This window comes from Camelus dromedarius, chromosome 1, assembly GCF_036321535.1.
Source record: "Camelus dromedarius isolate mCamDro1 chromosome 1, mCamDro1.pat, whole genome shotgun sequence".
NCBI classification, from domain to species: domain Eukaryota; kingdom Metazoa; phylum Chordata; class Mammalia; order Artiodactyla; family Camelidae; genus Camelus; species Camelus dromedarius.
Genome location: NC_087436.1, coordinates 19,943,245 through 19,959,357, shown reverse-complemented (window position 1 = coordinate 19,959,357; position 16,113 = coordinate 19,943,245). Strand labels below are relative to the sequence as shown.

Genomic DNA, 16,113 nt, shown 5'->3' with positions numbered 1-16,113 from the left:
AATACCAGCTCTGCCACTTACGGCTGTGTGATCTTGCACAAATCATTTGACTTTTCTGAGCCTTTGTTTCTTGTCTGTTTAATGGGATGATGGTTGCATCCCTGGGAGGGCTGAGTTGCTAGTCCATGTAGCACTCTCTTCGCTGTGTCTGGCAAACAGCAAGTGCTCACCAAAGGCAAGCTATTTTTAATCTGTATCTCGGTCTAGGCCAAAAGGGAACATGCATTAATCACCCTTTCCTCGTAAGCTGACAAAAAGTGTAGTTTCCTTGCATAAAATGCATGAAGGAAAGGTCGCTCTGATTTGGAAGTGTCAGTTGACTGCTGGGGCAAGTTAGGTTAATTTCCAACTCTTCCACAAAGAAAACTGTTTAGAATCAAAGAACCTTTAAGGAAGTAGAGACCTTGGAGGATTGCTGGTTGGACCCAGAGCGTCAGATTTCGCAATTCCCACCTCCTGAGCCCTGAAGTGTCTATACAAGGTGACGGCGACATCCTGAGGTCTGAGTGGACAGTTCACATGGGAAGTACCACAGGTTGGCCCAAGGGCACAGGGTAAACAAAGGTCAGGCGATAGGTCTTCGGTTATCCTGGAATCACCCTGGAATATGAGAGCTCATGGAACTGTTTGGTCTGAAATGTGGATTCTTCCCTTTGGGGACGACAAGAGTCCCAAGAGGGGCCCCATACGGGTACCTAGAAATACCACCTTTCTTGCCACAGAGAAAGGTGCGCAGTGCCCTCATTCCCTCAGCTTCACAGTAGCACTTGGTGAGTGCCTGGATGCGCCAGACACTGGAAACATAACTCAGCAACGTTGGTTACAGTGGCAAATGTCGGGGGGGTTCAAAGACTAGACTAATGCTGTGGAAGAGAGGGGCATGGGGTTATAGCTGGGGGTCTGGCCTGGCCTGGAAGGCCAGCTTTTCCTGCAGAAGCCACAACTGAGCTGAGACCTGAGTGGGGAGTAGGGTTGTCAGGGTTCCCGGGGGCTGGGAGAACTGTCCCCTGCAGAGCGTGAGAACACAGCCAGTCTGCGGGTGGTGGTGGGGGGATGAGGCTGAAGCGGCGGGCGAGGCAGGCTCATGGCACGCAGAGATCACGGCTTCGTCCTGACAGTACTGGGAAGCCCTGCAGTGCTTTAAGTAAGGGAGCACAGAATACGAGTTCACTTTCAGGAGATCCTGCTGGGCAGGCCGAAGAACACAAGGCAGGCGGCCAGAGCAGCAGTCCATACGGGACATGATGACTCTGGTGGCCAACCCTGCAAAGCAGCAGCGACACATGCAGACTGAAAAACAGTCTAAGAAATAGGGCAGGACTTGCAGCAACATGGATGGAGCTGGACATTGTCATACTAAGTGAAGTATGCCAGAAAAAGAACAAAAAAAGACCGTGTGATGTCACTTAAATGGGGAAACAAACAAACAAAAAAACCCCAAAACAGTACAGATGAACTTATTACAAAACAGAAACAGACTCACAGACATAGAAAACAAACTTCTGGTTACCAGGGGAGGAAAGAGGGTGGGGAGGGATAAACTGGGAGTTCAGGATATGCAGATACTAACTACTGTATATAAAATAGATAAACATCAAGGTCCTACTGTATAGCACAGGGAGCTATACTCAATACCTTGTAATAGCCTATAATGGAAAAGAATCTGAAAAGGAATATATATATATATATATATATATATCTATATATATATATATATATATATATCTGAATAACTATGCTGTGCCCCAGAAATGAATACAACATTGTAAACCGACTGTATTTCAGTTAAAAAAAAAAAAATAGAGCAGGTAAAGACCACAGGTACATTTCAAACCAACCCTATGGCGTCCAGGAGAACCGGGCAGAGGCCGCCACGCTGCTGCTGGGAAGGGCACCCTCGGTTTTGCTAAGAAGTGGAAACGGGCAAGCTCTGCATCTTCACACATGTTCTCTTCAACAGATTTCCACTGATGCAGGAAGTGAAGCTCTCTTACCACCCAGCCCCTCAGATAAAACTGACTTGAAAGGGACACAGTCACCGAAGGCAACAACATTCCCAAGTAACTGTCTACACTGGAGGCCAACTTTATTCTGTATAGAAAAGAAAAGATTTCTCCTGAGGGAGCAGAGAATTAGATGGGAGTCAGGCTGGATGCTAGAAATGCACAAAAGGACTGGCAATGTTTGGAGCAAAGAACTGATAGAGAAACTCTGACAAGTCAAGGCAGCTTACGCCTGGTTTAAGATCTCATCTATAAAGAGAAGGTACTAGGTTAACAGAGCCTCAGTCTCAGGCCAAACATGCAATGCTCTGCATTCGTCTCCACTCACGCCTGGAGGTGGAAGTGCTGTGGGTTAGTGCTGAGCTTGGAATCAGAGGGATCTGAGTCTGAATTCCGTATTGCCCACTTCACGGTGAAGTGCTCTTTGTCCACAACCTCTCAGTTCCATCACTGGAAAAGAGGTTTTAAAATACCATCTTTACTGGGGAGCTATAAAGGGTTAAGTAAGATATTTCAGGTTAAAGTTCTTAGTACGTAGTACATGCTCAATAAAAAAGCAGCAACTGACGCATATACTGCTTGCCAAGTACCTGGCACTGCTCTAAAGTACTTTGTGTGCATTAACTTCATTGGATCCTCCCAAGAACCCTCCATAGGGTGGAGACCATTATTACCATCATCTGTATTTTACAGATGAAGAAACTGAAGTACAGAGAAGGAGTTGCCCCTGCCTGTGGGCTGAGACAGGATCTGAACCCAAGCCTGTTGGCATCACATTCTGCACCCCTGCCCATTAAGCTAAGCTACACTGCCTTCTGTTTGGTCTCCTGACATCTGGGGAACTCATGGACAACACAGAATCACAGATCCTCCTTGAAACCGACAGAACAGAAGGAAGAGACAGAGGAAGGGAGCACAGTTTCCATACGCAGGATCCTAGGTAACCAAAGAAGGCTTTTTCCATTGAGAAATAGAACAAGTGAAAATGATTTCAGTCTTTACTTCTCTCTAGGAGTTAAAATACTCCCTGACTTTCTAAAACTTCCACAACCCAAGCCGGATCAGTTTGCAATCCTTAACATTCTCCACTGGCTGAAACCCCTGCTTCTCCGGGCAAGCTCATCTCTGTGATTAAGCCTAAATAGAGAGGAAAGGGTAAGCTAACCAGGTCATCAGGTGTTCGGAAACCTCTATCTCCGCACAGAGATGAAGCCCACGGTGGCACTATGGCTACAAGACATCAGCATATTAATCTTTCAGCCGCCTAGACTGGCATCCAGGTCTCAGAAGAGGAGAAGGAAGGGGGAACCAAACTTGGAGCATGCCCTGTATAGCATGTGCTTACTGAGTGGGATCAGATCTCCAACAACCGTGGTCATCTTCAACTCTCGGCCCGTGTTCTGAGGACGGATGTCCCCGCACTTGTAACTCAGCACTGGGCAGTGTCATTCTGAGAATGCTGAGATGGTAGTCCCACAGCCCCTCTCCTTCTCCTGGGCCTCACAGGGTCTGTTAAGTGCAAAAGCCCATCTGCTCTGCAGGGGACAAATTGCCCCCTCAGCCAGGCTGCAGGGACCGGGAGAGGGTGGTGGGGAGGGGAGGCCCAGGAGGTGGTCAATGCAGGATGAACCCTGTCTGCACTTTTCAGGGAGGAAAATGGTAAATGAAATGCAGGCTTAACTACATACTCAACTCTGAAGTACATCTGTGCCATCCTCTGACTGACAACTTAGGTGGTTACCGACTCTTGCAGAGTAGGAACCCCCCGTGAATGCCACAAGGTTTGTTCTCACTTCCTGACTCTCCAACTGCCTCCATTTAGTCATTTTACTGTGAAAAAGCCCCTCCATTGGAAAGAGAGCTTAGCAAGTGGAAAAGGCCAAATCTGCTCCCCAAAATGATTATTTCTGGTTAATATTTCTGGTAAAAAGTTGGCAGAGCAGCAGGTTGACTAACAGCTAACGGGGGACGGCACCGTCATTCATTCTCACTTACCAAAATCCCCACTGGCCACAACACACCCCCTCCGGCCCTGCACAACAACAGGCCCCCTGGAAGACTCAGCTAATTCGGATAAATACTCAGTAATTACTCAGAAGCAGCATCTGGAAACTGCTGGTGTACACTCAGAAATACCCAACTCCTCAGTTCTTTTCCTGCCTTTTGTGACTTAGAAAAGACAAAATCTCGATCTATTCAAGTTTCTTTTTTGGATCAAAATGAAATGAACAATGAATGTGTATTTTGATTTTTTTTTTCTCCTGCGGAAAATCTCAGGGTGAAAATAGGAGAGGGCCCGCTGTCACTGTGACCAGACAATTCCAGGCATTAGATGGCATGGGCTGCACAGTCAACAGCACGGGGCTGCAAAAAGAAAAGATTTACAATAAATAATAAAACAGTCCATAAAAGATTACAGCTCTAAATAGTGATATATTTTGCTAAGTGCTGATTGTGGCACCAATATTTCCACCTTTAACATCTGAGTGCCAACAGGGAGCTTGGCTCCGTGCAGAATAAAAGGCCCATCTACTTAAAAACCACCCCTCCCCATGGGCCACCGCTGAAACCCATGCGTTAACGGGAATTCTCATTAGGATGGCAATAGCAAAGTAGAACATGAAAAAGGAAAAGGAAAAGGTGGATACAGCATATGGAAGAGGAAGTTAAGAAAAAAACTTTATGCTTAGTAATGATGCTATAATTTTATTTAAAAAAAATTTTTTTAACAGAGGTACTAGGGATTGAACCCATGACCTCATGCATGCTGAGCACATGCTCTACCACTGGGCTATACCTGACCCCAGGACACTGTAATTTTAAAGAAGCAACAAAGAAGACATTTTTTTTTTCTTTTTAAAAGACAGTAATAACTCTTCAGACTGAACTTGGGGATGGCACATAGAAAAGAAAGATTGAACAAGAAAAAAAGACTTGGCTCTGCAATGAATTTTTACTCTGAATCCATAAGGATCTACATAATTTCAGGGTAAAGTGAAATTCTATTAAATATGACAGTTTTGGGTAAATCATCCTGAAGTGATATTCTGACTTCAATCTGCACAGAGACCAAATTTTCATTAATGAATAAAAAAAGATGATGTATTTTCAAAAAAAAAAAGCACTTAATTATCTATTCTGCTGGGTATCACATCACATAACAGGGCTTCCGTAACAGGATTTTTTTCCCAAGAGCTAGATAAAATATGTCCAAAAGGATGTGGGTTCATTTTATTTCATTTTTTTTTATTTTAAGGAAATTTTATGAACAAATGATCTGACAGATATTTCTGAGAAGCTGTATATTGCAAAAGGGGAGCCAGAAGCCCCTTTCTGGGCTGGAAAACTTCTGTGGGAGGCAATGTTTTTTCTCTCCAGTTGCTACCCGCTTCCCAGCGGACCCCAGCCCGAGGGCCACCTCATCAGACAGCAGTCTCTCTCTCTCTCCTGGTAACAGGGCAGCCTCAATCTCTACTCAGCCCCAGCTCTCAAGTCAGGTCATTGAAATACTAGCTTTCTGTACTGATATATCATTTTTTTTTTTTAAGAACTGAGATTTCATAGATGTATCTACAACCATTGTACTGGTATTTTAAAACTCTGACCTCTGAATCACATAGACCTTGAGACCAACCCCAGGAGTGACGCATGGCATTAGCATTTTGAAGTGAGCAGGAAGCACTATTTGAGAAAACAATCTTCCATGCCTCCAAAAGCCTCAAGCAGAGACAGGCGACAGACTACATTATTCCGAGAATAAATCTGACTCTAGTTCCAAGACTTTCTGACTACGTGGAATAGGAATGCTGCAGACTGGAATGGATACAGGTAACTTCCATATGGAAGCTCCACGTATAGATCATGAAACTAAAGGAGACGAGAATAAGCCACATTTTCTATGAACAAAACCTAGACCTTGCTAATAAGAGCAGACTGTTACAGAACAAAAAGCGCTGTGTGCTTTTTTTTTAAAAAAGCTTTTCAAACTTATCAAATAGGAAAGATGGCATTATTCAAAGACAAGGAATTGGGAAATATTTCAGTTAGTTATAACTACCTTCTCAACATTTCCTCGAGTACGTTAAGGTCAGAAGAAACCTTCTGAAAAGCTAGAATAGCCTGCACGAAAATCTGCTTACAACTCAATAACAAAAGCATTGCCATGCTTTATTTTTAGATATTCCATTTAAGAAAAAAAAAGATCAAATAATATTATTCCATTTTCAACTTAATTTTCATGATCAATGCAGTTTTCTTCATTTTTAGGTAGTGCTTTTTTTCCTCAAATATTACTGTCCTTGGTTAATTTATTTGCTAATAATTTATAATGGAATAATGGATGCTTAATATTTATTTTTATATATTTACATATCTATCTGTTTTGTAACATATTTATAAATGATTGCATTTGAAATACATTAAATGCTAAGTTCCACTGATTTTTGTAAAAGAATCCTGAGCTCTCTTTACAACCCTCGGAAGTCCCTTTGCTCCAGTAGAGCAATCTCGCTTGTATGCCACTTCAGACAGTACATGGTCATCCTAACTTCTCACTTGGACCCTCAATTCCATTTTGTTTTTCTTTAATTTTGGGGGAGGGGGAGAGAAGGGGGAGGTAATCAGGTTTATTTATTTACATTTTTTTTTAAAGGAAATACTGGGGATTGAACCCAGGACCTCGTGCATGCTAAGCACGCACTGTACCAATGAGCTATATCCTCCCCCTCAATTTCACTTTGGATGAGATTGTTTAGCTGATTTTTCTGAAATGGGCCCAGATATCAATATTTTATATAAAAAGTCAATGCCAGTTTCCCTGTTAACTTTCTTGTCCTCAGTTAAAAAGGTAATCTGTACCAAAAAAACCCCACAGCTTTAATGGCACTTGTGTTCACTGTTCCTCCCGAGGACTCCTATTCTTGAATGATTTTATTTATTTACTTATTGTAAGAAAAGAACCCTGGGTGGCAGGTCAGGGGATGGGGGTGGAGCAGAGTGGCCAAGATTACAGATGACTGCGAGCCTCTGACCTGAAGACAACCCTGCCCGTCTGAAACAGCAAGTTCCCTATTCAGGCTTCAAAGGGACACAACAGAGAAGCCCTCTTCTGACCCCAGTGGGCTAGGCCTGGAGACCCGGTCATCCATCATGTTGGGGACAGATTTTCAAAGAAAGAAGGACTGTTGTGAGTAAAACGTCAGTGAATCGCTATACGCTGGCCAGCTTCAGCCCGGGTATTTATCTACAAATGGAGATGGCATTGCAGATTCAGCGGGTTTCTAAATGGGGCTTGTGGGCAGATGGAGAGCCAAGACCACTCCATCATTCTGCTGCCCGCATAGACACTAAGTTTTCTTTAATTTTTGGAGGTGACAAGAAAGCCGAGGTGTGCTGCTTTCTCATCACTGACATGGCTGCACACTCCGCTGGTGCTGATCACATAGAATCTTCTTGGCAATCAAATATCAATTGAACATGTTGTTAATTCTGTAAGGTGTGCAATGGTATTCTTTATTTTTTAGAGGTACATATATATATCAAAGAATGGGGAAATGAGTGTTACGTCTGAGTTGTGATTTTAAATCTAAGGAGAAAAATATTGGTGAAGTAAGTGTGGCCCATATTTGTCCAATTGCAGGGATGGAGATTTGGTGGTTTATTACATTATTCCTTCCATTTTAAAAAAATTTATTTATTTTGGGGTTTTTTTGGAGGGGTAATTAGGTTTTTTTTTTTACTTTATTTTCCATGGAGGGACTGGGGATTAAACCCAGGACTTCATATGCTAAGCACGCTCTCTACCACTGAGCTATACCCTCCCCCCACTTCCACTTTGTTTTGAAATCAATATCAACAATCAAGCAAAAAGTCCAACTCAGACAAACCACTAGACAAAATAAGAAATGCCAATTAAAAAAAATACCAAAGGGCAAATAAAAATGCCTCCTCATGAACAAAATGCTGGATATCATGAGGAATCAATAAATGAAAAAGTTTTAATTGTAAGGTATAATTTTTAAGCTCCCAATGGGTAAAAGAAAGGTTAATGATAAAGCACAAAGACCTGTAAAATATTTCCTCTCTCATTAGCTTCTGGTAAAATTGCAGATTCAACCTTTTCTGAAAGTCAAGTAGACAATTCATAGCAAAAGCCTGAAAACTGTGAATGCTTTTTTGAGTCAGTTTATCCCAGCACTGTTTATATTAGCAACAACTTGGGAAAACCAAACCAAACCAAACCCTTGCTATCCAATAACAGGAGGCTGATTAAATAAATTACGACACATGCAAACATTAAAAGAATAACATTGGGTTAGGTTAACTGACATGGAAGGAAGTTCTTAATATATTAGTAGGTCAAAGAGAAGATTATAAAACTGTGTAAGTGGTAGGATCCAATTATAATAGGAAAGTATACATCTATAAACAGATAAAAATTCAGCCAGGATACAAACCACCACCTTTAGCAGTGGGCTGCCTTTGGGTAGCAGGGTTGATCGTAAGCGATTATTTCTTCTCCTATAGTCTCCAGAAATAAAAGTTATTTTTAAAACTTAAAAAAAAAAGGATTAAGATTTACAGTTTGGGATCCTTTAAAGAGACTCTTGGTCTTTAAAGAGTAAGATGAGGGATGATATATTTGAAGGCAGTTGTAAAAGACACAGGCGGGGGCAACTGTATCTAAATTCTGAGCCCATTAATATCCGTCAATGCAGTTGCAGAAGGCTCAAAGCTACAGAAGAAAAAGGCTGTTTAAAATAGTGTAGAAGAAAAGTAGAGCATTTTAGGAAGAAATATATTTTGGCAACATCTTCTAGTTTTCTTCTCCAAATGCCTTCTATTGAGGGCTGTCCTAAAGGCAGGCCAATCCTTACAACCTAACACCAAGTTTTCAAGGAACCATTCCCATTGCTGCAGCTCGAGCATTCATCCACCGCGGAGCCAGGAAACTTCTCAGGACAGGGAGCACCGTGCCAGGCCTTGTCGGGGCCGCTGAGGCGGGGAGGCCAGGCCCGGGGAGCCAGAGCCAAGCGCAGGCCACGGAAGTAAACCTGCACGTCCGGACCCATGAAATGTCAGCTCGTGGAAAAACCTGGATCTCCCGCAGGAATCTGACTTTATTCATAAACAAGGACAATGGGCTTCTGCCGAGGCAAGCAGAGCAGAGAGGAACTCGGTCTTCCCTGCAGGGAGGCAGGGCCCTCTGTCCCGTGGCAGCTGTAGGTAACACCAGTGAAACGCGAATGGCCTTGGCCTGCTGCAGCATCCGAGAGGGCCTTTCAACCCTAGACAGAGGTCAACCCTTGAATATTGGAGACATTTCTAGTAACAACCATGGAGATACCCTTGAGCAAAAATCCCAGATTAGAAGAACAGGATTGAAGCCAGCACCTGAGCCACATGTCACGTGTCACCGCTGCATGACCTGTCAAAGGAGGATGTCTACGTACAGAGACTTACAAATTTACACCTCCCTCCTGACTGCTCTGAGTTACACAAACAAACAGACCACTGTTGTAAGCCAGTGGAAATAAAGGTGGGAGAGCCCATGGAAATGAAGAAAAGAGAGGCACGGCCCTCTTCAGATCCTTGAGAAGGAGATTTAAATTGCCTCTTCACTGTAACAAATATTAAACAGTTCTGGAAGCATACTGTCTCAACGATAATGGCTCAATGGAGAGGTCACAGATGGGAGGAAAAATGGGCATGATACCTACAGGACTACGGCAAATAGGAATAAGTACTGAGGAAGGTTTGGTGAAATAAGCAGGAAAAAACCTCAAATGGCAGCAATGCACAAAGGTGCTTAAGGCTATATGTATTTAAAAAAAATATCCATTATTTAAGGATGAGTTTTAACTTCTCTGAAAAATGAAAACTTAAAAATAAGTTGAAAAGGATAGACTGCCAATGAAAAGATTCTCCAGTCAGAATTTGTGTCAGGGCAGCTGCAGACAGTGGTGCAGGCTGTGCACTGCACAAAAGCATCCCACTTGGGGTGGAGTGGGGGCTACTTAACATTAGAGACATCAAAGATTTACATATTTATTATGACAGTATTCCAGCAGATGGCAGTATCTTGAAGAAGGGCATTTAAGAAAATTTGCAGTGGCCCCCCTCAACAGCCTTGACTTCACCAAAAAAGCACGGGACGTCCCAACTGCAGAGACTCCGTGAAATTAGTAGCAATTTCCATTTTTGAGAAACAAAATCCTGTGCATTTAATTTTCAAGTTACAAAATATAAACGGTAAAGAGAAAATACGGAGAGCTACTCAGAAATCACCAATTTCATTTGCTCTGTTTCCTGTTTATTTTCTTAATTGCTGCTGTCTAATCCAGTGTTCTTTTTATGTAATCTTTTACTTTTTAAGGGAATGGAGCATTGTTCTCTTATGCCTTCAAAAAAAATGAAGGGGGGAAATTGCACAAATTGAAGCAGCACATCATGCTCTTACAAATTTGTGCAATTTCTATTACTGAATCATAAATATTTAAGGACAGGCATCCAAATCATCACACAGGAAAATTCTGCATTGGATGCTTCCAAGCACATATGTCTTTTAGTAAACATTGTAAGTGCCATTATCTAAATCATAGAAAAATAGCCTGCATTTCAAATTCTGAAAATTGGGCAAATTAAATGTTGGTAAGCACAGCATGATACGAAGTCTAGCTTTCTGATTTTCCCAGTTCTGTTTTTTGTCGAGCAATGGAGAAGAGCACAATTCAGGTAAACAATTCCTTGCTTTCAGAATAAAGCAAGCCAGGTGTGAGAAGTTTTTCTTATAGGTCTGCAATCTTATATCCCCATGGACACTGAAATATTAATGGGAAGAGAGAGAACAAATAACCAAGAGAGGGTTCTTGGCAGCCTTTGTTTGAAGTTCACAGTGTTACACAACATTGAGCATGTCCAATTCACCTGCCAGGAGCTATCTGGTTCTTACTCTAGAGTTCCATTTTCCTATCTCCATCTTATCCAGCATCTGGCTGGGTGATGGCCCATGTCAGAAGATGTAGATCTTCTTTTTATTCCATTAAATTTTGGGATCTGGTTATGATATCACACCTCATATATTTTCATGTACAAATGATATTAGCTGGGTATCTGTGCCCTGCAGAACCTAGGGTTGTGCTGGGAGAGGAAGTAGAAAAATCAAGATTGTATTCGTCTCAAGCATTCAGTCCTTCTGTTCTCAAGGGTCTGGGAGGACTGTCTCCGCATCTCATCTGTCAGGTAGAACGGCGTTAACAACACTTAGCCCACGCGCTCTCTCAGAGGCGGTGCACAGACTTCTTTACACTTCGATTAAATTTCTGAGACTCTAAGGTTAAACAGGCAAAAGAGAACTGCAGTTTTAGCACTTACAGTGACGTTCCAACTAAAGGACTGATTCAGTGGAGGTGCCCCTAGGAGGGCACAAACAAGGGCGGGAGGAAGGGTAAGGTCAAGGCATTGGGGAGCAGGACCACATGATCCAACCATCCTGGCTGCTAAGAAGACTGACGTCTCTGCCTGGCCACATGGTGTGTGTGCCCTGGTGGGTTGTTTTCTCCTTTCCTTTTGGGAAATGATCCTAATTTAAGCAACTGAGTCTAAATTCTTAGGATGGGAAAAAAAAAAGGCATTCTCAAACCAGTTCTTTAAATGATGTTTGGAGTTTGTTTCAGAATAATCTAGGGGGAGGAAGAACAAAAGGAAGGGCCAGATGAAACAACATGGGTCATAAACTGATCATTGTTCAAACTCGGTGATGGGTATGTTCTCTACTTTTGTATGTTTGAAATTTTCCATTGGAAGGGTTTTAAATAAATGAGGTCAAGGGTCACTGATCCGGAATCCTGCCTGTTGTTAGTTTCAACCTTTAGCTTCACCTAAACCTTTTTTTCAAAAATGGCTAACACGGAATGCTGTCCAACATTTTCTCTTTCCATATCTCCCCATCTTATAATGGAGGTATTAACAAACAGCAGAATCGCAGATGGACAGCCCGTGATGAGAGAGGAGTGGATGAGGAGGGAGGTGTGATCATCAGCTCTTAGGGGATAGGGAGTCACCTGTGCACACATCCACGGGCTTCCTGCTGCCCTGGTGCCGGGGCATGGAAACCAGCACCCTCACATCCCACCGGTAAGCACATACTGGGATGCCAAGCTACAGAGTGTTTCCTCCTGGGTTGCTACACTTTTTCTTCGTTCTTGCGGTTGGAATGAGAGGCAAGGTTGATACGATAAACTATGGGGGGAGCGGTGGGATGATAAAGGACAGGGAGAGAATCGGAGAGAGCTTCTTTCTTCACCGTTGCACATCTCTCCTCTCCCCTGGTTCCCCTAGATATCCAGGGGAACCGCATGGAGGAGCTCAGGCACCCATGGGTATTTGGCAGTCCCAAGGCTGCCCTTCACTAGTATGCTGTCTTAAGTGCACCTAGCAACTCTTAAACACGGACGATTCCAAACCTGGATTCTAATCATGAGTCACCAGTCGGCTTCTTCCAGGAAAACAAACTTGGGAAATCTAATAACTAACCAAACATCTTACTAAGTTCCCTAAACATCTGGAGAGATGAAAATCTGGATGCTTGATGTAAATCTTTTTGGAAAATATTACAAATCACACCTTAGAACATAACCTGCGTTAGCTGACCTTGTGCATACAAATTACGAGTGCCTTTTGTATTCGTATCCAGGAATCAAAAATGAAGAGAGAGAGTTGGCATTTCCCCCCCTCGTATTTCTGCTATCAGTTAATGCAGGTGAAAGAGGGTTTCCTGGCACAAAGCAGCATGATTCTCTTCCCCCTGAAGTAACGAGGTGAGAAGGTAAAAGGAGACATCTATTTGAAGAGAGGCACTTCTTCCTCTGCTTTGGGCAGAAGATCTGATTTGGATTTCTTCTTACTCATAAGCTCCCAGCAACAGGAGAATTTAAGGATCGCTTCGTCTTCTGCCAAATGGCTAAAAAAAAAAAAATTATCTTCTATCCTATAATTATGCTCCAGTCCCAGCCAAGGCAACTTAGGCCGTGAGGCACGTTTCACTGGTTTGGGGCTAGTTCAAACCTCTCCTTACCTCTTCCCAGAGAACACCTGAAAAGCACAAAATAACATGGTCTCGCAGCATACCTTTCTGTAATATAAATATTATCATGTAATCCTAAAGAGCCGGCAGAAAACCTCCACAGGAGATGCTGCCGGGATCCCGCCCTCATCCCATTCACTGCACTAGCACGCTCGCCCTGCAGTGCTGGGAGCACGGGCTGCCAACAATGAGAACTGTCCCCACCTGGGAGCCCCCTCACCTGGGAGGCTACACACCCACATTTGCCGCTGACAGTGGTGGGTGATAAGGGGGTACAAAGAGCTGGCGCCGTTGCAGGCAAGATTTACTCTGTGGTGTAATTCATGCTCCAGAATTCTCTGCAGGATCGACCTGGAGCTAGAATCCAGCTGAAAAACACATCCTTGCTCAGTTCTCCTTCCCTCTCCTGCCCCACTGCCGTCCCTGTGGGTTTCTCTGCGAGCATGCCCTCAGTACAACACCTGCCCCCAGATCCCCCTTCGGGCTCTGCTTTGAAAGAGCCTGACCTGTGACATGTCAGGAAGCAAATTAAAATGAGCACTTATTATTTTCAGTCTGCCGTCTTTCAGTGTCTACCCATCTGGCCAACTCCATGTGTTTAGACCCACAGACACAAGCATAGATACTAAATAAATAGCCTTAAGATTACATGAAGAAGATAGGCAGGAATCTACAGTAGCTCACGTCTCCTATTTGGGCATCCAGTTTAATAGACAGAATCACCTTTCCATCCCCCAGGCCCATTTCCCAACACAAGGCACAGACCAGATCCCAAGACTCGTTTCCCATTTGTGTACTTCTGTGCAGAAGCAAGGCTCGCATCACCCTTGTGTTCTGTTAGAGGGAGGTTCTGTCCCTAACACGACATAAACCCTGTGTGAAGCAAGCTGGCTCTGTTTTAACCATTGTTTGATATTTGATCATTCCCCAATTCCAATCCTTAGAATTAAAAAGAAAAAGCAACTCAGGTTAGGATTCAAAGGAGTACCATTCACATGTCAGAGGATGCTCTGAGGTCAGTTTGCATCACATCCAAAACAGAAATGCCATTGATCTTCAGTGGCAGGAATTCAAAACAAAACCAATCAACGGCTCCCCTAAGGAAGAACCTGAGTTTGCTCAGGAAAGCAAGGGCCCTTGACTCAAAGCCTTCCAGGCGGGAGACTGCCTCTCCTCTGAGCTCTTCCGCAGCGGTGGGGTCAGGGCTTGTTGACACCTGCCTGCCACGGTTCCGGCCCGGGTGGTCACGGGGGCTAGGGAAGAGGGGCCAGCTCCGGCCCGCCCTCTTCCACAGAGCAACCCACCCTGGCTGACCTCCTCCAACTGCCTTTGGCACCTGGAAAGCATCCTCACCTATCGGTGGTAGTGGTATCGGCTTTCCAGTAAGTTTCGAAAGCACCTTGTTTCTCTTGCTTTTTAAATGTTTGCCCTCCTACCAATGCTGGGAGTGAAAAAGTTGGGGTATCCCTGGTGATGACAATGACCCGCCCACAGCTGCAAAGCTACTCAGGAAGAGAGCTGCAGGGAGAACCTAGGTCTGCAGACGGAGGGAGGCTTTCCTGAGACGCAGACCCAGCTCCCAGGCACAGCCGTGCCGCCTACATACACTCTCAGGCCACAAAACCTCTGCCAAGAGAGTAGTATCTCCTTCGCGAAATTATTGTAAGGAATAAAAAACAAGGGCATCAGGAGAAACCCCCAGAAGGTGACGCCTATTAGAGGTTTGATGACTGTGAGTGGCCTTCCCCCTTGGTGTCCTTTGCTTTCTGTATTGTTTCCACCTAAGTTCAAAGACAAAACGGAGGTGGAGGGGTTGTGACTCTTCAAACCCAGTGGGAGAGAACGGCGTGAGGACGGCTGTTCAACACACAACGGGGGCCTGAGGGTCCCCACCGGGCGGGGCGGGGGTGGGGGTGGTGGTCGGAGGGGACCCCACAGCTGCCTACCTGGTGGTCGTCCGGATGGTGTTTTCTTTTGTGTGATTGTGCTCTTTGCTCACCTTTTCTGTAAGGAGAAAGCATGAAACGGACACCTCTCAGGTGGTGCTTACTCAATTCGCGTTTTTAAGGCTGCAGCAAAAACACCCTCAACATTTCCCTTTCTCTCTTGTGGTTTTCTTCTGGTTTCTTTTTAAAACATTCAGACCCTTCCTATCTTACCGGTAAAGACAGTCACCCAAAGCACGTCGGTGGCATCTACTGAAATAGTTTATTAAAAACCGATCCAAGGGGAAAGAGTTACTAACGAAGTACAAGTGTGCTGTCTGATTTTAATCAAGCCTCAGTAAACACACACACACAGACACACACACACACACACACACACACACACAGATGCGCACAGAGATAGTCATTTCTCGTATATTTCTCCCCAGCTGAAACTTTCTGCTTTCCTCTGATTCAGCATGAAAACTGCAGTTGTGGGCAACCGTTCCGCTTCTGACTTGATGACAACCTTTAAGCATTCTGTATTGTCAGGCCCCTTTGTCAGATGGGATATAAAAACAGCCATAAGACCTCTGGGTGCGACAGGCATCGAGCGCTTGTTCTGATAAATGTCACGAGGGACAAAAAAAAATATCATTAGACAAGAGGAGGTAAACTCTCCCTGACTCTGTCTTGAGGTCTGTATCTACCAGCTGTCAGAAATTATTTAATTAGCTTTCAGGAACACGAAAGCTGAACTCTGGCCTTCCCCATCCAGTTCAAATGTGAGGATTCTGCCCCGACTGTCACAGTGCTCCATGGCTTCTTTTAAGTCTTTGGAGGATACCTGGCCAGCTCGACAAGGGTTTCAGATTTCAGTGGCAGGGCAAGTGAAAAACTCCTCATCTTACGGGATTTGGGGAAAAATTTAAACACAGATTTATGCTGTCCGGTGCTTTTTAACACTAGCCTAAAGCTGCTGTGTGCCTGTTTGCGGGGACAACTCCTTTCTGTCCACTCAGCGGTGACAATGAGGGTTAACTTGGATTCGCAGGCACGGTTCTTTCAGAGAGCAGGGAACTGGGGCTAAATGACTCGCCTG

At 44.1% G+C, this 16,113-nt stretch overlaps 1 protein-coding gene across 3 annotated transcripts in view; it reads right to left on the bottom strand.

The window, feature by feature from the left end:
* The window catches only part of ZNF827 (zinc finger protein 827), a 170,234-nt gene that overhangs the window by 62,414 nt on the left and 91,707 nt on the right, over window positions 1–16,113 (bottom strand). For all 3 annotated transcript variants that reach the window (XM_031465236.2, XM_010982657.3, XM_031465263.2), the window contains exon 7: window positions 15,033–15,090. In XM_031465236.2, coding sequence (XP_031321096.2) covers window positions 15,033–15,090 — 58 coding nt within the window. The remainder of the gene's footprint in view (window positions 1–15,032; window positions 15,091–16,113) is intronic.